The 26,522-nt window shown below is 43.3% G+C and overlaps 1 protein-coding gene across 8 annotated transcripts in view; it reads right to left on the minus strand.

The window, feature by feature from the left end:
- Positions 1-23,227, minus strand: part of LOC128770149 (semaphorin-4E-like) — a 28,808-nt gene extending 5,581 nt beyond the window's left edge. Inside the window, exons 1-12 of one of the 8 annotated variants that reach the window (XM_053884459.1) lie at positions 23,211-23,227; positions 22,974-23,132; positions 22,755-22,900; positions 22,573-22,635; positions 22,394-22,492; positions 16,219-16,318; positions 16,062-16,151; positions 15,842-15,990; positions 15,542-15,711; positions 5,062-5,200; positions 4,715-4,934; positions 4,465-4,580 (exon numbers count right to left, since the gene is read on the minus strand). In XM_053884459.1, coding sequence (XP_053740434.1) covers positions 4,465-4,580; positions 4,715-4,934; positions 5,062-5,200; positions 15,542-15,711; positions 15,842-15,990; positions 16,062-16,151; positions 16,219-16,318; positions 22,394-22,492; positions 22,573-22,635; positions 22,755-22,900; positions 22,974-23,064 — 1,383 coding nt within the window. In that variant the 5' untranslated portion in view covers positions 23,065-23,132; positions 23,211-23,227. The other 7 variants (XM_053884460.1, XM_053884457.1, XM_053884458.1 and 4 more) reach the window with 7 other exon arrangements.
- Between the last annotated feature and the right edge of the window lie 3,295 nt (positions 23,228-26,522).

Consider the following 26,522-nt stretch of genomic DNA (forward strand, 5'->3'; position numbering starts at 1 on the left):
GCCAGATCGATACATTGGCGGTGGCTGGTTGTGGAGATGCCATTCATTATAGTATTTGACTGTAATTGTTCCCTCAGAAAACTCTTTGCTGATGTCAGTCACACTGTAGACACACACTGCCGAGCCTGGTGATGACTTTATTCTATTATGAAATAAAAAGTCGACCACCAACACAAATAGTACCAGTTTAGTTGACAGGATGTGATCACAAGGATGTAGAAATCCATGCGTATGTGAGTTAACGCTCAAAGTATTGAATTCTGATGCCAATTATGTTGAATCTCAGCAGCGCATTAGCAGTGCATCTGCCAGCGCTACAGTGGAGATCCAGAGGTATTGTTGAAAATACACCTCCCGTCTATCTCTGCGCGTCTGTTTACTAGTGAGAATGACGACAAGTTACATCCATGACACAGGAGTCTAACACATGGGCAGACTTCTGGGTCAGCAGCTGCACCTGACCTAGATTTAGCAGTAGGCCGGTCAAGCGACAAAAAACTATCTGAGATCTTGACCCTTGTTTACACTAAAGTTCTCCACGTGGACTCTGTGCTCGTCTGATTGGTCTTCAGCCGTTGACGCCAATGCTGGTCACTAGCTCCCTCGTAACCATGGCAACAATCACAAGACACGCTCCACTCCTTTGGACAGAGGTGGCTCTTATCGGGATCAGCTCCATCCAGCTCCATCCGGGCCTGACCTTGGACCCGCCAGCAAGTTACATGTCTGCTCAGGCCTCCAGTGTCTGCTTCACTCCCGCCATTGTAGTCCATCTCCGACTTCTCTCTTTCTCACGCACACGGAAACCTGTGGCAACAAATAAATTGTCTGCTTCTGTGAATAATCATTCCAAATCAGCCGTCCAACTCCTCAAATGACAGACCATAATTTCTGAAGGTTTTCTTATAAATAAAAAACAATAATGAATTAAAACTTCCCAGACATGGTGCAATGTTTCTGAATCCAAACACCATTATCATTGGTATAGTATAGTTTTAAATAGAGCTTTTTACAACTGGCTCTCAATATAATTTGCATTTCTTCTTTGCCTTGTCTGGAAGCTATTTTAGAGAATGTGGGATCTGCATATTTAATTGTAATGATTATATCAACATTATTTGGTTTGCATTAAAACAACCCTTGAAGGGCCACACAGACCTTTCTGACCTTTCAGTGCTGTCATGGGGTTGAACCGTTGTTCTTGAGAGGTTGCGATGGCTTCACTTGTCCACCACCGCCACTGAAGTTTTGAAGCTTCGAACCTCTTTCGGCACGATTGTCAGGAAAGCCTCAGTGAGAAAAGGCCCTTTCTTTACGCTCGCTAAACCGCATGGACGCGCGTCACAGGGCATTGGAAGGGTCAATTTTCAACCTAAAAAATTGACATTGTCAGTTTACAATTTACATGAAACACGTCTTCTGATGATGTGTGAGGAAAGTCGTTGAGATGGACCTCATAAAAGCGACGGTCATCTTCCTCAGTGGCCTCAGCAGCGCAGTGAAGGTGATTCGTCCAACGCATGCCATGTGACAGGAAGCTGACTGTCCGCCGCGGGCTGACTTTTGACTTTACTTTGGCGGAGTTCATGGGCGCCAGTACACAGCCGCGGTGAGGCTTTGCTGACAGTCGGTGCCGAGAAAGGTTGGAAGCTTCGAATCTTCAGTGTCGGTGACATCTGGTGGACAACAGAAGCCACAGCAATCCTTTGGTTGTGAGGCCTCCATTTTGTCCACTTGAGACACGTTGACGTGTAAATGGCAAATAAATGCCAAGGTTTCTGAACTAATTTAATCACAGAACAAGCTAATCAGCTATTCTACAGGAAAGGGAACTTTATTCCGTGTTGCACAAAGTTTAAAATTAAAGTGATGCGGTCCTTTGGGCCGCCGCCTCTGGTGGATTGTGGGGGAAATGGTTTTGTTTTGGGCTTGTCTGTGCATCCTTCAATATCACAAGGCCAGATAAGAGACATTATTCCAAACCTGCTTCTCAATTATTAACTTAATTTCTGCAGAATAATAGTTTTAATGCTACGTTACATCAAAAGAACATCAACTGTGCACTTCTGACACATATAAATAAACAGTGACGCAGGCTGTCGGGTCACAGGTAGGACACTTAAATGCCTTCTTCTTCTTTTCCTTTCGGCTTCTCCCTTCAGGGGTCACCACAGCGGATCATCTCCTTCCATCTGACCCTGTCCTCTGTTTCCTCTTCTCTCAAACCTACAAGCCTCATATCCTCCTTCACCACCTCCATAAATCTCCTATTTGACCTTCCTCTCCACCTTCTGCCAGGCAGTTCCAACCTCAACATCTTCCTACCAATGTAGTGGCTCTCTCTCCTCTGTACATGTCCAAACCATCTCCATCTAGCCTCTCTGACTTGTCTCCTAAACCCCTGACATCTGCTGTCCCTGTCATATACTGCTTCCTGATCCTATCCATCCTGCTCACTCCCAGAGAGAACCTATGTGACAGGTCTCTCCCAGATAGACAGATTCAGATGCCACGGCCCTCATCCATCATCAAAACAGACCTCTGTGTGCAATTACAATTGCAATTGTGATCTTGCAAATTACTTTCATGGTGTGATGGCACAGGTTTACATGGTATGAAAAGCGTTCACAACTTCATATGATCACTTTTTTTAACTAGAGCACCATCTTACATTTCATGGGAATTTAGCAATTGCTTTCAATGCACTGATTACTATTGGCATTGTATTTGGCATTGTGTCTGCGACTTCTTTATATACAACAACTTTGTGACTAAAGGACACAGAACCATTGCGCACGGATCAGCTCACTGTCCAAGACAGGCTTGGATCAAATACACCCTGAAAGTCCTACTGGTGGGCGGAACTTGTGATCCTTGCCAGTGGAAGTTGAAAACAAACTCCGTCTTAGTGAGTCAATGGAGTAAATACGGTGACATCACCCGCCCCCTACGCTCTTGGCTCTCTTGAAATTTAGATGGCAGCATCGGCGATGACGTCAGAGCCGAACTCCGCGAGCCTGAACAGCCTGACTTCCCATAGTGCATAGCGCAAGCTCTCGCCAATCGGTGCTGCGTCTGCCTGACTGCGCCTGAACGCGCCCAAGATAAAACCAAGATATAATGAATCGTTCAACAAAATGTATTTTTAATGTGGAATTATTAAAGTTAAAGCAACATAATGAACACACAGTGTAAGCATGACAGAAGATTTTTTTTATCTCTACACCTCAATAATGTTCCCAAGAGTAGTTGTATCTCAAAAAATAAGTATAAGACAAATATTAAAGGATAGTAAATCAAAAATGAATACAGGTCTTGGAGACGTTGGTTCACCTCGAAGAATTAGACTTCAGTGGACATGTCATTTTCTTCATTTTCTGGCTGATCCTTGCTGTTTGAGCATAGTGGAAATTCCTGATCTACATCTGATCCCGGTCTGCTGCAGATACGAGGAAGGCGTAAGTGACCTTTGTAGAAGTTCCAGATTAGGATCCCAAAGAAAGCCCAGATGGCCAGCACCAACCCAATCTGCTGAGCAAGGACAGGGTAATTGAACGGCTCAACCTGAGCTTCTCTGGTTTCTTCCTCCATGGTAACATTGTACTGGGCAATTACAGTTATGTATTCATCCTCTCTGGACCTCCCCACAGAGAGGCAGCGGTAGAGACCAGCGTCAGACTTTGAGACATTCAGGATGAGCAGTCCATCTTCTAGCTCCAGACGATGAGGTGAAGAGACCAGTGGAGAATGATCTTTCTCCCACCTGATTGTAGCCAGCTTTGATTCTGAAGAGCAGAGAAGCTTCAGATACCCAGGAGCAGCGAGGGATTTCTTCTCAGTTTGGACTTCGAGGAATGGGAAGAAGGACAATAATGTGAGTCAAAATGACAGGCAAAATGCATTGTGGCATGACATTTTCAAGGTCAATGTACAAGTTATTGTTAACCAAAATTTCTGATATATATCTCCAAGATCAAGAGACCTCCACATACAGATTGAGCCCCTGAAGGAAGCCACTCAACTCACCAAGTTTGGAAGATAACATTGTGCCAAACAATTTTTTTCTTTGGACATTTGTGCAGGACTGTGTTTCTCACCAGTTTTGTGACACAGAGAGGTGTTGCCTTCTTTAACACTCTGGAGCAGTCGTCTGAAAAAAAAAATCGAAAGTGGTGCGCATTGATGTGATCCACCTTGAGCTCAGTGCCTCACATTTTGGACCAGAGTCTCACCTGGTTTCAGCAGACAGAGAAGTGCATTGGCCAGCAGCTTGGTCCCAGCCACAGTAAGGGTCTCTGGCAAGAACACAGTCCACGCAAGACAAAGATCTTCCACAGGAGGACGCCGACACCTGCACGACTCCAGAGTCTGAGCCTGCGTAGATCTGACGCTGCACTCCAGAGAGAAACTCACATTTCAGGGTTGTAAATGAAAGAGAAGCTCAACAGTCAGTGGAGTCATTACCCTGACGCTGGAGAACTTGAGAATCTTGATCGGCTCCGGGGTCTTAAAGACTTGAACTTCTTGGATGATGAACATCTCTCCATCGTAGTTGACTGCTTTAAGGATGGTTCCTTTCTCTGTCATGTGAGGAAACAAAGGTTTCAACCACTGTGGTCTTTTAGATTGGACCAAGACACATTACCACTTCCTGAGAGATGTTGGATGAAAGTTTTGATTTTTTTGTTATGAAGAGACAAACACATATACACACTTGTGCCGATGAACATCACATGATGGCTGTCACCATCTGTCGTCTGAACCTGGTCGACGATGATGCGTGTGAATTCCCCTCTCTGTGTCACCAGTGATGCTTTCCCTCCTACTGGCTGGATGTCTTCCATGATGAGATTCTTCTTCATAAGCTCAAGGGTCTCGGGTGGGAGGAGCAAACTCTGATTGATGCCAGCCTTCCGTGCTGCATAATCGATGCACTGAAGAGAAATGAACAGAACAAGGTTGCAGAATCAAAGTAGAAGCTGGAACTTCAACATACAATTTTGCTGAGCACAGCATGATATAGACTCATAGTATTGATCAATTTCATCACGACACACTCACCGAGCCTGGTCGAGGCACTGGCAATGAGTCATTGTATGGTTGCCATTTAATGCCGACTCTGGTCATAAATTGTCCCTCGGAAAACTCTCTGCTGATGTCAGTCACACTGTAGACACACACTGCTGAGCCTGGTGATGACCTGCTGAAGAAAGAGTGTTGAGTGACAGTTGAGGAGAAACAGATTCTTCCTCAGGTGAAATATACGCACGTCTGTGATGTGAAGACAGCAAAGAACAGACATGACTTCCAGTCTTGTTGGGGGTCACACCAGCGATAGCTGTCCTGGATTATATAAGGCCGTTTGGAGTCTAGAACTGGACATTGTAGTCTGGCCTTAATAAAGGACGTCCATCTTTGAAGCAAAGGACGCTGACCTCCAAGGTCTCCCTGCAACAGCATCATGGGCGAAACAAACGTTACATTCATGCAAACATTAAAAACACAAGATGATAACATTGACACCATAAAAGCATCTGTTCCCACCTTGCAGACTCGAGCCACGCGGCTAACAAGCGTGGGATTGTTGGTTTGATACTCCACAGCTTTCTCACTGAAGAACAGGTAGATCTTGTCATCATCTCCAGTGTCACTGTTTTCACTCTCAGGCATCATCTCCATGGCCACAAATTTGGGATCTGGACACAGTGAATGTGATGAGGATTTGAGAGCTGATGTTTACTACACCTGACTTTGAAGCTTTGTTTACCAGAGAAAGTGTCTTTGTTATCAAATGTCCACACAAAGTGTGGAGGACTTCGTGAGAAGACAGATTCAGTGGCTGAGTACACATCGTCTCCTTGAAAGGAAATACAACTTCAGACAAAACACTGATCATCAACATGAATATTTTAAATCCTCCTCACCGATCATGAGTGAGGCAGAGCTCTCAGAAGGATCAGATGGACACTTGTATGTTCCTCTTTCTTCTTTCCCCTCAAGAGTCAACTTCCCATCCACGTATGACTGCAAAGGCATTGATGGAGAAGTTAAGTATCATGATGTAGCCACACAATCATCTCAATATCAGAGGTTCTACAGCTGTCGATTTCAAAGCAGGTTCTTTTCAGTCACAGTGTGATTTGGTGCCTTAGTAAAATGTCTTTCTGAACACACAAGTGCCATGTTTCTTCTCAAAAGGATCAAGAATGATGAATCATTTTTAATGTATTTTCCCATGTATTTCCCATATATATATATATATATATATATAAAACGGATCACTTTATAATCATGAAATCTCACGTGATCAAAAGTATTAAAACGAAGTTGAAACATTGAAGAGGTGGTCTTGAACATGTCGGTTTTCATGTGTTATTTACTGAAAAATCCCGGAATAATAATAAAAAAATATATATATAATGTGGGGGCCTTGAGTGAAGTCCCGCCACTGTTGGACACAGTTCTCACCATGTGATCACACCGTGGATTAAATGCATTGGTTCCACACACTAACATCCGGTCGTCCTGAGTTTTCAGGAGGGTTTTGATCTGGTTCCTGCAGTCAGTCTGTTGAGTCATGAAACCAAAGCAAAAATCTCAAACGTTCAGTTCTGCCCACAAATAAGAAAACACACATCACAACTTACAGCTGCATGGATGGTTTTAGCTTCACACTTCAAGACCTGCTGCGGTGTCACATCCCATTTCACCTGGAACAGTTTCATTAGGTGAAAGTGTTGAGCAGCAAACAGGAAGAGAGAATCACAGAGGCATAAAAACAATAAAATCAGTGACACGTTTCAGATTATTGCTGCAAAAACATCCTCACTGAGTCGTTTTTCTTGGAGATGTCATTGAGGTGGAGGGCGTACAGCATCCCGCTGGCACCCACCACCAGCAGGTCCAGGTCCTCCCTCAGCAGCATGGTGGAGTAGTCGAACACTCCCTCCTCATGAAACGTGTGAGTATTGTCACCTTGGCAGACAAAAAGAAAGTGTCGGAAACATTGGACGAACATCCAGAATGGTGTGTCAAGTGTGTGACTCACTGTCATAAGGCAGGAATCTGCGAGGCTCCAGTGTTGAGGCCAGAGGCAGCAGCAGCAGCAGGAACAAGAAGAAGGGCTGGAGTGGAGTCATCCTTTCTTGCCTGAAGCTGGGAGTCTGAGTGAGATCGCGTCAGGGGAGAACGTCTCCCGCCAACAAATCTGCAAAGGAGAAGAAGGAATCGGTCAAACACTCCGTCAGGATCTGACTCGCGAGGACTGCATGAGGCTGCTCCTCACATGAGCAATGAAGAGCCTCACTTCTCCTCGCCTCTTTATTCATTTCAGACAGTAGGAGTTAATGGGTCACACAATCAGCTCATACAGTCATTGACATCATCCGCGCAGGTGAGATCCCAGAATCCTGGGAGTCAGCGCCATTCAAGGACATTCTAGATTTCATTAAATGTTTCTTGTTTTTCAGCTGCAGCTGACACACGACCAGAATTTTCTTCTGATTCACATGATTTGAGCACAAGCTTAAGGCATTTTGATAACTTCACAATCAGAACCAATAAAAGATCACAACACATTTAAAACATTTTGAAAATAAATAAGAGCAGTGTCTTATCGGAGGGTAATCAAAAGAATAAAACTGCACAATAACACCATGACATGACAATGATTTTCTTTTAGTCAGTCATTCAGTGCATCCATTAAAACACCTTAAACAAATGTTTCATCATCTATTCTATAATTTATCTGTCTATTTTGAAATGTTGTCCATCATTTCACTCACAAAGTGTGTGCCATTGTCACTTCTGATGATTTGTATCCCAAAAGTTGGAATAATGTGTTTGCATAGCGCTTTTGCGACTGTCAAGGCATCTGGCTGTGCTGTGGGAAACAGCTCAACCCATTTGAAAATGCATCAATGATAAATAAACAATATTCAACTCCTGATTTTGACAACTGGATGAAATCCATGTGGATTGAATGAAATGGACGTTTTGGCTCAGGAAGTGCTCCTCTCTTGGGCTTCATTTGCCCCTGTGAGATGTTTTTGATGCAGATTATGCGCTGATTATAAATGTTTTTTGATCATTTAAACATTGGTAACCATGGTTTGTTGTCAGGTCCAGTGAATAAATCATTCACTTGTCTTGCGCTTCTCCTGATCCAAAACCTTTTCTCTACACTCGAGGCTTGTTTCTGTCTGCTTTTCAGAACGTCGAAAGGATCCTCCTCTTCATCCCCAGTAGCTTACTGCATCTTTTGCTGTTTTATCTGCAAACATTGTGTTTCCCATTGTGATCACCGTTGCCAAGTCCGCTTATAATAAGCAACTTTATGCTTATTTTTCTGAGAGGTGACTTATAAATATTGGTAGTCGCGGGTTGCAGGATCGGTAAGTTCCCCTGTCGCCCCTCCCGACTCACACACGCACACAGAGAGAGGAGACGGCAGTGTTTTTTTCCCCATGGCAACGAGTAGCAGCCAATCAGAGCTGTTTCAGCGCTGGCTTGAAAGAATGGAAGTTTTTTGATGAATGCAGATTCAGGGAATCCTCAATATCCTTCAAGTGTTACGACTGAAGTATAATTTGACCACATCTAAAAAAAATGTCTTCTTTTTGCAGCGTAAGCCCTGAGTGACCTCTACACAAGAAACAGACATGAATGGTTTCCACCCCACTTTAGTTTTGAAGTCGTTCAGAATTTACATGTTAAAAAAAGGAAGAGTTCATTAAAGCAACAATTAGGCATTTGTGAACTCAGGGTACATATTTGTGGAGCTTTACTGTGTTCTAATGTACTGTCATATCCCTTTCTATTTCTTATGTTTATTCATGTTGCAGGGTCCACTGTGCACTGTTTTCCAATCTGTCCACAAGGGTGCAAATTGGCATTTTATAATCCCCACGATTTTACAATCCATCCAAACAGATTGTTAAAAACATGCACACAATACTTTTTTTTTTCTCAAGGCAGAACCTAAGGGCTCAGGAGGAAAAGATGCTTGTTTTGGGCTTGTTTTCAAAGGCCTGGTTGCTTATTTGTCCTGTACTGAGATGGGATTAGCTTTGAGATGGGCCTCACACTTGCAGATTGTTTCACATCATGCTTTTGGCAATTGAATTGACTCTAACAATTGTTCAAGCAAATGTCGACGAGCCACTTCTTTTCCGGTGGTTGTTTTGAACCCTCTCTGTTGCCACTGTCCGCAGAACACATGCACTGAGCTGAAACCATACTGTCCGCAACAGCGTTTGCTGTGTACAGTTTGCGAGCTTCAGTATGAGCGACAAGCTCTGCAGCTTGAGCTGACATGTCGGATGGCAACTTTCCACACTCATGCTTTCTTGCAGAACCATCCACGAAAACAACTCATCCATCTGTCACCGGAAGGTCCTGCATGTCTGGCCTTGGTTTATACACAGTTTCAGATTCGTGTGGTTCTCCGTCTACCTCTGATGGATACAATGTTGTTGGGGTCAATGTGTCCCATCTTTCAATAGAAACATGTGGTTGTGATAAAGACTCTACAGGTGTCGTGCTGGAGACAAAAACACCATTTTTGTTTGAGACAGAGTGTGAAACTTTCAATGTGGAGGGAGGAGGCGACGGCTAGTGCCGCTGCAGCTTGTACACAATAGGGTGTTGTTTTTGCCACTGAGTCTAGTGGTTGTGAGTGGAGTGGGGGTCGAATGCTGCTCAACATTTAGTCACTGCTACTGAGAAAATAAAAACCTTGTGCCAGTCTGCTGAATGTCAGTTTCTGTCCTCTATAGGTCAAAGTAAACAAAGCATACTGTCAGGATGTACTGGAATGCACCAGAATGTGTTGCTGAGATCAATAACGGGGAAAAACTTTGAGTTTGTGTCTCAGGTATTTATCACAGTGCTTGGATTCGGGACATTTGGCGCTCTTGGTTGGACTGCAGCATTTACTGCTGTAAGATCTTGAACTAATGTCCATTATACAGATAGTGCTGCCGTCAAGGAAATTGGGGTGTTACACGTTGATTCTGGAGTATTTATTGATGAGAAAAAAACAGTGCTGAAAAAAAGCCTTCAAATTAAATCGTATGTTTCTTCTTATGATGTGTATAAAAAATAAAGTTTTCTCTCCAAGACTGAATCAATATTTTTTAAATGATGAATAAACGTAGAATGACAGATTCAAAGTTGACACTGGAAATGTTTTGAATTCACAAACATACCCAAACATTTACTTTGCAGGAGAACTATGTACATACAGGGAACAATCCACAGAGGCACGGAAGATACAAAAGATGAATATTTAGACTTCAAGTTAAAACTTTAGCTATTAATCGAAATAAAATGTTTAAAATACAGTTTACATTTACTTTAGAATATTAACACAGAGTTTAGTGTTTACATTGTTAACATATTATCATGCATTGTAGAACCAGGTAATGCAAAGCAATGTTGGGCAAATATCCACTCACTCAATTTTATGATGGAATAAAAAGTCAACTGCTCTAATACCAGTTTAGTTGACAGGATGTGATCACAAGGATGTAGAAATATGTGCGTATGTGAGTTAACGCTGAAAGTATTGAATTCTGATGCCAATTATGTTGAATCTCAGCAGTGCATTAGCAGTGCATCTGCCAGCGCTACAGTGGAGATCCAGAGGTATTGTTGAAAATACACCTCCCATCTATCTCTGCGCGTCTGTTTACTAGTGAGAATGACGACAAGTTACATCCAAGAAATGTATTCCCTGACACAGGAGTCTAATACATGGGCAGACTTCTGGGTCAGCAGCTGCACCTCACCTAAATGCACAATTCCCAGTAATGTGCAGGTTGATCACTGTCGTCATTCATTGTCTGCCTGTCTGTGACATAGATATTTAAAAGAACACATCCTGACATGAGCAGAGGATCCGCTACAGTGGTGGGTGACACGAACACTGACATTGTATCCAACGCTGTGCAAACTTGCATGCAAACATCTTTGCATCCCAGCAGTAGGTGTGCCAATGCGAAAGAATATTTTCCAGAGCTGGGCAGCTGGTCACCCTGAAGAGGAGACGACTGAAGCCAACAACAGTGGAAAAGATTATGTTTCTCAATGGAAACCTGTGGCAACAAATAAATTGTCTGCTTCTGTGAATAATCATTCCAAATCAGCCGTCCAACTCCACCAATGACAGACCATCATTTCTGAAGGTTTTCTTATAAATAAAAAACAATAATGAATTAGAACTTCCCAGACATGGTGCAATGTTTCTGAATCCAAACACCATTATCATTGGCATAGTAGTGACCTTCAGTGCACTGTTTTAAATAGAGCTTTTTACAACTGGCTCTCAATATAATTTGCATTTCTTCTTTGCCTTGTCTGGAAGCTATTTTAGAGAATGTGGGATCTGCATATTTGATTGTAATGATTATATCAACATTATTTGGTTTGCATTAAAACAACCCTTGAAGGGCCACACAGACCTTTCTGACCTTTCAGTGCTGTCATGGGGTTGAACCGTTGTTCTTGAGAGGTTGCGATGGCTTCACTTGTCCACCACCGCCACTGAAGTTTTGAAGCTTCGAACCTCTTTCGGCACGATTGTCAGGAAAGCCTCAGTGAGAAAAGGCCCTTTCTTTACGCTCGCTAAACCCCATGGACGCGCGTCACAGGGCATTGGAAGGGTCAATTTCAACCGCGCTTTGGCTCCAACTTGCGACCAAAAAATTGACATTGTCAGTTTACAATTTACATGAAACACGTCTTCTGATGATGCGTGCGGAAAGTCGTTGAGATGGACCTCATGAAAGCGACGGTCATCTTCCTCAGTGGCCTCAGCAGCGCAGTGAAGGTGATTCGTCCAACGCATGCCATGTGACAGGAAGCTGACTGTCCGCCGCGGGCTGACTTTTGACTTTACTTTGGCGGAGTTCATGGGAGCCAGTACACAGCCGCGGTGAGGCTTTGCTGACAGTCGGTGCCGAGAAAGGTTGGAAGCTTCAAATCTTCAGTGTCGGTGACATCTGGTGGACAACAGAAGCCACAGCAATCCTTTGGTTGTGAGGCCTCCATTTTGTCCACTTGAGACACGTTGACGTGTAAATGGCAAATAAATGCCAAGGTTTCTGTACTAATTTAATCACAGAACAAGCTAATCAGCTATTCTACAAGAAAGGGAACTTTATTCCGTGTTGCACAAAGTTTAAAATTAAAGTGATGCGGTCCTTCGGGCCGCCGCCTCTGGAGGATTGTGGGGGAAATGGTTTTGTTTTGGGCTTGTCTGTGCATCCTTCAATATCACAAGGCCAGATAAGAGACATTATTCCAAACCTGCTTCTCAATTATTAACTTAATTTCTGCAGAATAATAATTTTAATGCTTCATTAGATCAAAAGAACATCAACTGTGCACTTCTGACACATATAAATAAACAGTGACGCGGGCTGTCGGCTTCTCCTTTCAGGGGTCACCACAGCGGATCATCTCCTTCCATCTGACCCTGTCCTCTGTTTCCTCTTCTCTCAAACCTACAAGCCTCATATCCTCCTTCACCACCTCCATAAATCTCCTCTTTGACCTTCCTCTCCACCTTCTGCCAGGCAGTTCCAACCTCAACATCTTCCTACCAATGTACTGGCTCTCTCTCCTCTGTACATGTCCAAACCATCTCCATCTAACCTCACTGACTTGTCTCCTAAACACCTGACATCTGCTGTCCCTGTCATATACTGCTTCCTGATCCTATCCATCCTGCTCACTCCCAGAGAGAACCTATGTGACAGGTCTCTCCCAGATAGACAGATTCAGATACCACGGCCCTCATCCATCATTTTCTACAGACCTCCAGATCACTGTCAAATGTTTTGTGGTATATACAAACCTCCAAAGATTGTCTCAGACAATATGAAAATAGTGAACAAAACAGACCTCTGTGTGCAATTACAATTGCAATTGTGATCTTGCAAACTACTTTTATGGTGTGGTGGCACAGGTTTACATAGTATGAAAAGCGTTCACAACTTCATATGATCACTTTTTTAACTAGAGCACCATCTTACATTTCATGGGAATTTAGCAATTGCTTTCAATGCACTGACTACTATTGGCATCGTATTTGGCATTGTGTCTGCGACTTCTTTATATACAACAACTTTGTGACTAAAGAACACAGAACCATTGTGCACGGATCCGCTCACTGTCCAAGACAGGCTTGGATCAAATACACCCTGAAAGTCCGACTGGTGGGCGGAACTTGTGATCCTTGCCAGTGGAAGTTGAAAACAAACTCCGTCTTGGTGAGTCAATGGAGTAAATACGGTGACATCACCCGCCCCTACGCTCTTGGCTCTCTTGAAATTTAGATGGCAGCATCGGCGATGACGTCAGAGCCGAACTCCGCGAGCCTGAACAGCCTGACTTCCCATAGTGCATAGCGCAAGCTCTCGCCAATCGGTGCTGCGTCTGCCTGACTGTGCCTGAACGCGCCCAAGATAAAACCAGGATATAATGAATCTTTCAACAAAATGTATTTTTAATGTGGAATTATTTATTTCAGTCAGTTAAAGCAACATAATGAACACACAGTGTAAGCATGACAGAAGATTTTTTTTTATCTCTACACCTCAATAATGTTCCCAAGAGTAGTTGTATCTCAAAAAATAAGTATAAGACAAATATTAAAGGATAGTAAATAAAAAATGAATACAGGTCTTGGAGACGTTGGTTCACCTCTAAGAATTAGACTTCAGTGGACATGTCATTTTCTTCATTTTCTGGCTGATCCTTGCTGTTTGTGCATACAGGAGATTCCTGATCTACATCTGATCCTGGTCTGCTGCACATACAAGGAAGGCGCAAGTAACCTTTGTAGAAGTTCCAGATTAGGATCCCAAAGAAAGCCCAGATGGCCAGCACCAACCCAATCTGCTGAGCAAGGACAGGGTAATTGAACGGCTCAACCTGAGCTTCTCTGGTTTCTTCCTCCATGGTAACATTGTACTGGGCAATTACAGTTATGTATTCATCCTCTCTGGACCTCCCCACAGAGAGGCAGCGGTAGAGACCAGCGTCAGACTTTGAGACATTCAGGATGAGCAGTCCATCTTCTAGCTCCAGACGACGAGGTGAAGAGACCAGTGGAGAATGATCTTTCTCCCACCTGATTGTAGCCAGCTTTGATTCTGAAGAGCAGAGAAGCTTCAGATACCCAGGAGCAGCGAGGGATTTCTTCTCAGTTTGGACTTCGAGGAATGGGGAAAAATAAAAGACAAAGAAAAAAGTTGATGCCCATGATTCTTGACTACTTTTGCAAAAGGGTTGGAGAAGTCTGTTCTCACCAGTTTTTGGACACAGAGAGACGTTGCCTTCTTTAACACTCTGGAGCAGTAGACTGAAAAACAAAGCAGGAAGCTTCCTTGTCTGAACAGTCATGTGGGTGCACACCATCGATTCAATTCTAATGAATCATGTTGTAGTGTGCATTGATGTGATCCACCTTGAGCTCAGTGGCTCACATTTTGGACCAGAGTCTCACCTGGGTTCAGCAGACAGAGCAGTACATCGGCCAGCAGCTTGGTCCCAGCCACAGTAAGGGTCTCTGGCAAGAACACAGTCCACGCAAGACAAAGATCTTCCACAGGAGGACGCCGACACCTGCACGACTCCAGAGTCTGAGCCTGCGTAGATCTGACGCTGCACACCAGAGAGAAACTCACATTTCAGGGTTGTAAATGAAAGAGAAGCTCAACACTCAGTGGAGTCATTACCCTGACGCTGGAGAACTTGAGAATCTTGATCGGCTCCGGGGTCTTAAAGACTTGAACTTCTTGGATGATGAACATCTCTCCATCGTAGTTGACTGCTTTAAGGATGGTTCCTTTCTCTGTCATGTGAGGAAACAAAGGTTTCAACCACTGTGGTCTTTTAGATTGGACCAAGACACATTACCACTTCCTGAGGGATGTTGGATGATAGTTTAGATTTTTTTGTTATGAAGAGACAAACACATATACACACTTGTGCCGATGAACATCACATGATGGCTGTCACCATCTGTCGTCTGAACCTGGTCGACGATGATGCGTGTGAATTCCCCTCTCTGTGTCACCAGTGATGCTTTCCCTCCTACTGGCTGGATGTCTTCATACATGATGGGATTCCTCTGAATAAAGCTAATAGTTTCATAAGGGAGGAGCCAACTCTGATTGATGCCAGCCTTCCGTGCTGCATTATCGATGCACTGAGGAGAAATGAACAGAACAAGGTTGCAGAATCAAAGGAGAAGCCTGGAACATCAACATACAATTTTGCCGAGCACAGCATGATTTAGACTCATAGTTTTGATCAAATTCATCACAGCACACTCACCGAGCCTGGTCGAGGCCCTTTGTATGGTGTCCTCATATTCAAAACTGTGGTCAGAAAATGTCCCTCGGAAAACTCTCTGCTGATGTCAGTCACAGTGTAGACACACACTGCTGAGCCTGGTGATGACCTGCTGAAGAAAGAGTGTTGAGTGACAGTTGAGGAGAAACAGATTCTTCCTCAGGTGAAATATACACACGTGAAGACAGTAAAGAACAGACATGACTTCCAGTCTTGTTGGGGGTCACACCAGCGGTAGCTGTCCTGGATTATATAAGGCCGTTTGGACCCTGGATCAGGACATTGTAGTCTGGCCTTAACAAAGGATGTCCATCTTTGATGGAAAGAACGCACACCTCCAAGGTCTCCCTGCAACATGAGCATGAGCAAAACTAATGTTACATACATGCAAACATTAAAAACACAAGAAGAATACTGCATCAGTGTCTAGTTATCATGGACATCATGTCATCGACACCATAAAAGCATCTGTTCCCACCTTGCAGACTCGAGCCACGCGGCTAAGTATGGGTTTGTAGGTTTCATACTCCACATCTTTCTCACTGAAGAACAGGTAGATCTTGTCATCATCTCCAGTGTCACTGTTTTCACTCTCAGGCATCATCTCCATGGCCACAAATTTGGGATCTGGACACAGTGAATGTGATGAGGATTTGAGAGCTGATGTTTACTACACCTGACTCTGAAGCTTTGTTTACCAGTGAAAGTGTCTTTGTTTTCTAATGTCCGCACAAAGTTTGGAGGACTTCGTGAAAAGACAGATTCAGTGGCTGAGTACACATCGTCTCCTTGAAAGGAAATACAACTTCAGACAAAACACTGATCATGAACATGAATATTTTAAATCCTCCTCACCGATCATGAGTGAGGCAGAGCTCTCAGAAGGATCAGATGGACACTTGAATTCTCCACTCTCTTCTTTCCCCTCAAGAGTCAACTTCCCATCCACGTATGACTGCAAAGGCATCGATGGAGAAGTTAAGTAGCATGATGTAGCAACACAATCATCTTAATATCAGAGGCTCTACAGCTGTCGATTCAAAGCAGGTTCTCTTCAATCACAGTGTGATTTGGTGGTTTAGTAAAATGTCTTTCTGAATACACAAGTGCCATGTTTCTTCTCAAAAGCATCAAGGATTATGCTTTCTCTGCTGGCCTAACATAACCAGAAATCATGAGCATATTTATGACAAAATTTCATTTTTTATGTATTTTCCCATGTATTTCACCTCTCTATATATATATATAGTTGTGGGTTGTAGGTTTCTTGGGCTTGTTTCTAAAGTAAGTGTAATATATCTATTTATCTCACTGGACCTAGCAATCCTGGTTGCGATAGCCAATGATATGATGAGTTGGGCACAGCGAGGCCATCTAGCTGGCCTCACATTGAACATGACTTGTACGCGTCCTGTGACTGGATACTCATACCGTTCCAGACTAACCGCTACTCTTTTCTCACTCTCAGAACCCAGTGACTTAAACAGGGATTTTTATGGGCAAACTAACTTCAGAGAAATGAAACCACAGATGTTTGCGCTGTTTCACGCTGTTCTCAGCCCCTGCATTTCCCCAGCATTGACAGCCACAGAGCGACTTACACGAGAGCCGCCATGCCATCAGAAAACTGATCACTTTTTAATCATGAAATCTCACGTGATCAAAAGTATTAAAACGAAGTAGAAACATTGAAGAGGTGGTCTTGAACATGCCGGTTTTCATGTGTTATTTACTGAAAAATCCCGGATTATATATATATATATATATATATATATATATATATATATATATATATATATATATATATATATATATATATATATATATATATAAATAAAATGTGGGTGGTTGACTGAAGTCCCGCCACTGTTGGACACAGGTCTCACCATGTGATCACACCGTGGAGCCAGTGCATTGGTTCCACACACTAACATCCGGTCGTCCTGAGTTTTCAGGAGGGTCTTGATCTGGTTCCTGCAGTAAGTCTGTTGAGTCATGAAACCAAAGCAAAAATCTCAAACGTTCAGTTCTTCCAACAAATAAGAAAACACACATCACAACTTACAGCTACATGGAACCTTGGATCTTCACACTTCAAGACCTGCTGCGGTGTCACATCCCATTTCACCTGGAACAGTTTCATTAGGTGAAAGTGTTGAGCAGCAAACAGGAAGAGAGAATCACAGAGGCATAAAAACAATAAAACCAGTGACACGTTTCAGATTATTGCTGCAAAAACATCCTCACTGAGTCGTTTTTCTTGGAGATGTCATTGAGGTGGAGGGCGTACAGCATCCCGCTGGCACCCACCACCAGCAGGTCCAGGTCCTCCCTCAGCAGCATGGTGGAGTAGTCGAACACTCCCTCCTCATGAAACGTGTGAGTATTGTCACCTTGGCAGACAAAAAGAAAGTGTCGGAAACATTGGACGAACATCCAGAATGGTGTGTCAAGTGTGTGACTCACTGTCATAAGGCAGGAATCTGCGAGGCTCCAGTGTTGAGGCCAGAGGCGGCAGCAGCAGCAGGAACAAGAAGAAGGGCTGGAGTGGAGTCATCCTTTCTTGCCTGAAGCTGGGAGTCTGAAAAAATGTACGTTTGTCCGAGCAAACGTTATCCATGCAATAGGAAATATAATAAATGTGTGACCAATATTTGGGAAGTACTTGCTTGGAACTACACGCTTACATTTGATCTTGAATTTGAAGATCTATGCGAGCAATAGTAGGATAAATAATCGTATCTAACCCCCAAATATTAGCGTTCCTTCTGACCACTGCGAAGTATTGTTGAGCTGTTTGACCAAACTGACTGGATGCAGCTAGATTTATAATCTAAGACGCATGTGGATATGAAAGGAATAAAAGACTGTGTCTTTGTTCATATTTGGAGATGTTTTCAAAAAAGTAATTCTTTAATCGTACAAAAACAATTCTGCATCACATGAAGCTTGTCATTAAAGTCAGTGTCTACATTTGCTCATACGACTTTAGTGAGCAGTGTCAGCATGTTTTGTTTTTCTTCCTGAAAACTGCATCACTGTTTATTTATACGCATCAGAAGTGCACAGTTGATGTTCTTTTGATGTATTGAAGCTCCACAATTTATATTCTACACAAGTTATGTTAACACTAGAGAAGTATGTCTGGAATAATGTAGCACTGCAATAGGCGGAGAAAGTGCTCTTCAAATGGACATTGTCAGTCAATGTGATTAGCAGATCAATTCAGCTCCAAAACTGAACCAATGCAAGTGAGTCGGATGTGACTGTACATTGAGAGGGAATGAACTGAGAACATTTTGTCACTCGCTGTGTGACATCAGTGCTAACATTAAAGTGAAGGTAGACATCAGCAGTGCTAACACAACCGTCGTATTCCAGATGTTTGACTATATTCTGACATGGTATTTTATTAAACTGTTTATCCATCCGCTTGTCTGGCGTTGGGTTTTGGGGTGTTTAGCAGGAGTCCGATGGTCCAGATGTGGTAGGCACTTTCATATATGCCATCGTGAGGAGCTGTGCGGTGAGGGGTGCATTGTACCACCACACACCAGGTTGAGTTATCCACATGAAATACGCTGGTTCACACCAAAACTCAGCCAGATTTGTGAGAAAGAGGCAGCTCGCCTAAGTGGAAACATGACCTGCTACATAGAAGGGAACTGGAGAAGGTTAAAGCGGTCCACTTCTTGGTGGAAGGGTGTGAAGCTTAACACCAACTAAAAACCTCCATCCTGCAGCCTCAGTACTCCCCAGGAACCTACGCCAGGATCTAGTTCCTGCACATCAGCTCCACCTTCAACACCAACTCTATAAAAGCAAGTCAGACCACAGCTCACCCGTCTCACCCTGGACACAGACTGTGCCTCTCTCCTCAGGCAGGAAGCTACAGGCAGTCAGGACTAGAACCTCCACAACAGGAAAAGTTTTTACCTTCAGCCATGAGACTCATGAAAACTTCAGTTCTTTTATTCGTCACACAAAAATACTGCAAGATGTACTTCATTACAATTACACTTTAGAAAATCCCTAGCCTGAGAAACCTTGACAGTCACAGTAAAGCATTGCAGATTCTTCCTGTCTGAGGAAATGTGCCACATAATTTCAGTTTTTTTAAAAGAAAATTGACACAAAGACAAAAATTATGGAATGTTTCTGCCCAACAATTTAACCCTGCCATCTTGTGATATTGAAGAAGGCAACCGTCAGTGTTCTCAGTCATCCTTTTAAAATCTTTAGGAATCATAGAAAACCAAACCAAGTATTATACATTTCAGTCAAAGACAATGAACAAATGAAATTGTTTTTAGCCTGAAACCAGGGAGGACTTGTATCTGGCAGAGTGTTAGACATTTGATTGAACGGTTTGAAAATAAATGTGTTTCAAGAGTCACTGCCAAGAATTTCAACCTAAGACTGAGGTGAATACATAATTAGACTTCGATGGAATCTTCTTCATCTTCTCTGCTCTCTGGTCCTCTATTGTTGAGCTCTTGTGGAGGTCCCTGATTAACCATGTATGTCTGTCTTCTGTACTTACACAGAAAACACATGTGACCTTTGTAGAAGATCCAGATTAGGATCCCAAAGAAAGCCAGGCCCAGCAACACCAACCCGACCTGCTGAGCAAGGACAGGGTAATTGTACAGCGGAACCTGAGCTTCTCTGGTTTCTTCCTCCATGGTAACATTGTACTGGGCAATTACAGTTATGTATTCATCCTCTCTGGACCTCCCCACAGAGAGGCAGCGGTAGAGACCAGCGTCAGACTTTGAGACATTCAGGATGAGCAGTCCATCTTCTAGCTCCAGACGACGAGGTGAAGAGACCAGTGGAGAATGATCTTTCTCCCACCTGATTGTAGCCAGCTTTGATTCTGAAGAGCAGAGAAGCTTCAGATACCCAGGAGCAGCGAGGGATTTCTTCTCAGTTGGGACTTCTAGGAATGGGGAAAAACAAAGGACAAACAAAAAACTTAATGCCCATGATTCTTGACTACTTTTGCAAAAGGGTTGGAGAAGTCTGTTCTCACCAGTTTTGGGACACAGAGAGGCGTTGCCTTCTTTAACACTCTGGAGCAGGAGACTGAAAAACAAAGCAGGAAGCTTTCTTGTCTGAACAGTCATGTGGGTGCACACCATCGATTCAATTCTAATGAATCATGTTGTAGTGTGCATTGATGTGATCCACCTTGAGCTCAGTGGCTCACATTTTGGACCAGAGTCTCACCTGGGTTCAGCAGACAGAGCAGTACATCGGCCAGCAGCTTGGTCCCAGCCACAGTAAGGGTCTCTGGCAAGAACACAGTCCACGCAAGACAAAGATCTTCCACAGGAGGACACTGACACCTGCACGACTCCAGAGTCTGAGCCTGCGTAGATCTGACGCTGCACACCAGAGAGAAACTCACATTTCAGGGTTGTAAATGAAAGAGAAGCTCAACACTCAGTGGAATCATTACCCTGACGCTGGAGAACTTGAGAATCTTGATCGGCTCCGGGGTCTTAAAGACTTGAACTTCTTGGATGATGAACATCTCTCCATCGTAGTTGACTGCTTTAAGGATGGTTCCTTTCTCTGTCATGTGAGGAAACAAAGGTTTCAACCACTGTGGTCTTTTAGATTGGACCAAGACACATTACCACTTCCTCAGAGATGTTGGATGATAGTTTAGATTTTTTTGTTATGAAGAGACAAACACATATACACACTTGTGCCGATGAACATCACATGATGGCTGTCACCATCTGTCGTCTGAACTTGGTCGACGATGATGCGTGTGAATTCCCCTCTCTGTGTCACCAGTGATGCTTTCCCTCCTACTGGCTGGATGACTTCATACATGATGGGATTCCTCTGAATAAACTCAATAGTTCTCGCAGGGAGGAGCAAACTCTGATTGATGCCAGCCTTCCGTGCTGCATTATCGATGCACTGAAGAGAAATGAACAGAACAAGGTTGCAGAATCAAAGGAGAAGCTGGAACTTTTACATACACTTTTCACAGCATTATATAGACTTGATCATTTTCATCACAGCACACTCACCGAGCCTGGTCGAGGCACTAGCAATGAGTCAATGTATGGTTCCCATCTACCCCAAATTCTGATCAAAAGTGTTCCCTCTGAAAACTCTCTGCTGATGTCAGTCACACTGTAGACACACACTGCTGAGCCTGGTGATGACCTGCTGAAGAAAGAGTGTTGAGTGACAGTTGAGGAGAAACAGATTCTTCCTCAGGTGAAATATACGCACGTCTGTGATGTGAAGACAGCAAAGAACAGACATGACTTCCAGTCTTGTTGGGGGTCACACCAGCGGTAGCTGTCCTGGATTATTAAAGGCCATTTGGACCCTGGAACTGGACATTGTAGTCTGGCCCGAATTAAGGACGTCCATCTTTGAGGGAAATAATCCTGACCTCCAAGGTCTCCCTGCAACAGCATCATGGGCGAAACAAACGTTACATACATGCAAACATAAAAAACATAAGAAGAATCCTGCATCAGTGTCTAGTTATCATGGACATCATGTCATCGACACCATAAAAGCATCTGTTCCCACCTTGCAGACTCGAGCCACGTGGCTAACAAGCATGGGATTGTTGGTTTGATACTCCACAGCTTTCTCACTGAAGAACAGGTAGATCTTGTCATCATCTCCAGTGTCACTGTTTTCACTCTCAGGCATCATCTCCATGGCCACAAATTTGGGATCTGGACACAGTGAATGTGATGAGGATTTGAGAGCTGATGTTTACTACACCTGACTCTGAAGCTTTGTTTACCAGAGAAAGTGTCTTTGTTTTCTGATGTCCGCACAAAGTTTGGAGGACTTCGTGAAAAGACAGATTCAGTGGCTGAGTACACATCGTCTCCTTGAGCAACACAACACAATCATCACAATGTCAGAGGTTCTACAGCTATCGATTTCAAAGCAGGTTCTCTTCAGAGGCATCAAGGCATCAAAGGCATCAAGAGTAATGCTGTCATTCCTAAGCATCATTGGACACAGACACAGGTCTCACCATGTGATCACACCATGGATCCCGTGCATTGGTTCCACACACTAACATCCGGTCGTCCTGAGTTTTCAGGAGGGTTTTGATCTGGTTCCTGCAGTCAGTCTGTTGAGTCATGAAACCAAAGCAAAAATCTCAAACGTTCAGTTCTGCCCACAAATAAGAAAACACACATCACAACTTACAGCTGCATGGATGGTTTTAGCTTCACACTTCAAGACCTGCTGCGGTGTCACGTCCCATTTCACCTGGAACAGTTTCATTAGGTGAAAGTGTTGAGCAGCAAACAGGAAGAGAGAATCACAGAGGCATAAAAACAATAAAATCAGTGACACGTTTCAGATTATTGCTGCAAAAACATCCTCACTGAGTCGTTTTTCTTGGAGATGTCATTGAGGTGGAGGGCGTACAGCATCCCGCTGGCACCCACCACCAGCAGGTCCAGGTCCTCCCTCAGCAGCATGGTGGAGTAGTCGAACACTCCCTCCTCATGAAACGTGTGAGTATTGTCACCTTGGCAGACAAAAAGAAAGTGTCGGAAACATTGGACAAACATCCAGAGTGGTGTGTCAAGTGTGTGACTCACTGTCATAAGGCAGGAATCTGCGAGGCTCCAGTGTTGAGGCCAGAGGCAGCAGCAGCAGCAGGAACAAGAAGAAGGGCTGGAGTGGAGTCATCCTTTCTTGCCTGAAGCTGGGAGTCTGAGTGAGATCGCGTCAGGGGAGAACGTCTCCCGCCAACAAATCTGCAAAGGAGAAGAAGGAATCGGTCAAACACTCGGTCAGGATCTGACTCGCGAGGACTGCATGAGGCTGCTCCTCACATGAGCAATGAAGAGCCTCACTTCTCCTCGCCTCTTTATTCATTTCAGACAGTAGGAGTTAATGGGTCACACAATCAGCTCATACAGTCATTGACATCATCCGCGCAGGTGAGAACCCAGAATCCTGGGAGTCAGCGCCATTCAAGGACATTCTCGATTTCATTAAATGTTTCTTGTTTTTCAGCTACAGCTGACACACGACCAGAATTTTCTTCTGATTCACATGATTTGAGCACAAGCTTAAGGCATTTTGATAACTTCACAATCAGAACCAATAAAAGATCAGAACACATTTAAAACATTTTGAAAATAAATAAGAGCAGTGTCTTATCGGAGGGTAATCAAAAGAATAAAACTGCACAATAACACCATGACATGACAATGATTTTCTTTTAGTCAGTCATTCAGTGCATCCATTAAAACACCTTAAACTAATGTTTCACTCACAAAGTGTGTGCCATTGTCACTTCTGATAATTTGTATCCCAAAAGTTGGAATAATGTGTTTGCATAGCGCTTTTGCGACTGTCAAGGCATCTGGCTGTGCTGTGGGAAACAGCTCAACCCATTTGAAAATGCATCAATGATAAATAAACAATATTCAACTCCTGATTTTGACAACTGGATGAAATCCATGTGGATTGTATGAAATGGATGTTTTGGCTCAGGAAGTGCTCCTCTCTTGGGCTTCATTTGCCCCTGTGAGATGTTTTTGATGCAGATTATGCGCTGATTATAAATGTTTTTTGATCATTTAAACATTAGTAACCATGGTTTGTTGTCAGGTCCAGTGAATAAATCATTCACTTGTCTTGCGCTTCTCCTGATCCAAAACCTTTTCTCTGCACTCGAGGCTTGTTTCTGTCTGCTTTTCAGAACGTCGAAAGGATCCTCCTCTTCATCCCCAGCAGCTTACTGCATCTTTTGCTGTTTTATCTGCTAACATTGTGTTTCCCATTGTGATCACCGTTGCCAAGTCCGCTTATAATAAGCAACTTTATGCTTATTTTTCTGAGAGGTGACTTATAAATATTGGTAGTCGCGGGTTGCAGGATTGGTAAGTTCCCCTGTCGCCCCTCCCGACTCACACACGCACACAGAGAGAGGAGACGGCAGTGTTTTTCCCCCATGGCAACGAGTAGCAGCCAACCAGAGCTGTTTCAGCGCTGGCTTGAAAGAATGGAAGTTTTTTGATGAATGCAGATTCAGGGAATCCTCAATATCCTTCAAGTGTTACGGCTGAAGTATAATTTGACCACATCTAAAAAAAATGTCTTCTTTTTGCAGCGCAAGCCCTGAGTGACCTCTACACAAGAAACAGACATGAATGGTTTCCACCCCACTTTAGTTTTGAAGTAGTTCAGAATTTACATGTTAAAAAAAGGAAGAGTTCATTAAAGCAACAATTAGGCATTTGTGAACTCAGGGTACATATTTGTGGAGCTTTACTGTGTTCTAATGTACTGTGATATCCCTTTCTATTTCTTATGTTTATTAATGTTGCAGGGTCCACTGTGGACTGTTTTCCAATCTGTCCACAAGGGTGCAAATTGGCATTTTATAATCCCCACGGTTTTACAATCCATCCAAACAGATTGTTAAAAACATGCACACAATACTTTTTTTTTTCTGAAGGCAGAACCTAAGGGCTCAGGAGGAAAAGATGCTTGTTTTGGGCTTGTTTTCAAAGGCCTGGTTGCTTATTTGTCCTGTACTGAGATGGGATTAGCTTTGAGATGGGCCTCACACTTGCAGATTGTTTCACATCATGCTTTTGACAATTGAATTGACTCTAACAATTGTTCAAGCAAATGTCGACGAGCCACTTCTTTTCCAGTGGTTGTTTTGAACCCTCTCTGTTGCCACTGTCCGCAGAACACATGCACTGAGCTGAAACCATACTGTCCGCAACAGCGTTTGCTGTGTACAGTTTGCGAGCTTCAGTATGAGCGACAAGCTCTGCAGCTTGATCTGACATGTCGGATGGCAACTTTCCACACTCGTGCTTTCTTGCAGAACCATCCACGAAAACAACTCATCCATCTGTCACCGGAAGGTCCTGCATGTCTGGCCTTGGTTTATACACAGTTTCAGATTCGTGTGGTTCTCCGTCTACCTCTGATGGATACAATGTTGTTGGGGTCAATGTGTCCCATCTTTCAATAGAAACATGTGGTTGTGATAAAGACTCTACAGGTGTCGTGCTGGAGACAAAAACACCATTTTTGTTTGAGACAGAGTGTGAAACTTTCAATGTGGAGGGAGGAGGCGACGGCTAGTGCCGCTGCAGCTTGTACACAATAGGGTGTTGTTTTTGCCACTGAGTCTAGTGGTTGTGAGTGGAATGCAACTGGTCTCATTTTACCACCAAGTTCTTGTAACAGTACTGACGTCATGAAGCCATTTTTTGCATCAACATTTTCAACAAATGGTTTATGATTAGGCAGGTAAAGCAAGCACAGTTGGCTTCATCAGGTCACACTTGAAGTTGTCAAATGCTTCTTCAGCTTCCTCTGTCCAGGTAGCTTAATCATTCATTGCCACAGGACTGGTGAGGATTAAATCTTGTAAAGGCCTTGATAGTGGTGCATAGTCCAAAACCCAAGTTCTACAATAGGTACACAATGCCAATCCCAAAAATGCCATCATTTGTGTCTTTGTTTCAGTGCGTGTTGTATAGCTGTCTGTCTTTCAGCACTCACCGTTGGTATTTAACTTTACTTTTCCACAAGTGCTGTGTGTTCTTGCTGACTTTGTTTCCTGCCAACAATGCTGGGATGTCTACTTGACATTGCCATTGTGATTTTGATGCTTTCAACATATCATTAAGATGAACAAGAATTTGACCTCCTTCTGGGGGGTCGAATGCTGCTCAACATTTAGTCACTGCTACTGAGAAAATAAAAACCTTGTGCCAGTCTGCTGAATGTCAGTTTCTGTCCTCTATAGGTCAAAGTAAACAAAGCATACTGTCAGGATGTACTGGAATGCACCAAAATGTGTTGCTGAGATCAATAACGGGGAAAAACTTTGAGTTTGTGTCGTTCGATTCGGGACATTTGGTGCTCTTGGTTGGACTGCAGCACTTACTGCTGTAAGATCTTGAGCTAATGTCCATTATACAGATAGTGCTGCCGTTTATTTTTATTTTTATTTTTTTTCAAGGAAATTGGGGTGTTACACGTTGATTCTGGAGTATTTATTGATGAGAAAAAAACAGTGTTGAAAAAAAGCCTTCAAATTAAATAGTTTCTTCTTATGATGTGTATAAAAAATAAAGTTTTCTCTCCAAGACTGAATCAATATTTTTTAA

This window comes from Synchiropus splendidus, chromosome 13 (genome assembly GCF_027744825.2).
Source record: "Synchiropus splendidus isolate RoL2022-P1 chromosome 13, RoL_Sspl_1.0, whole genome shotgun sequence".
NCBI lineage: Eukaryota > Metazoa > Chordata > Actinopteri > Syngnathiformes > Callionymidae > Synchiropus > Synchiropus splendidus.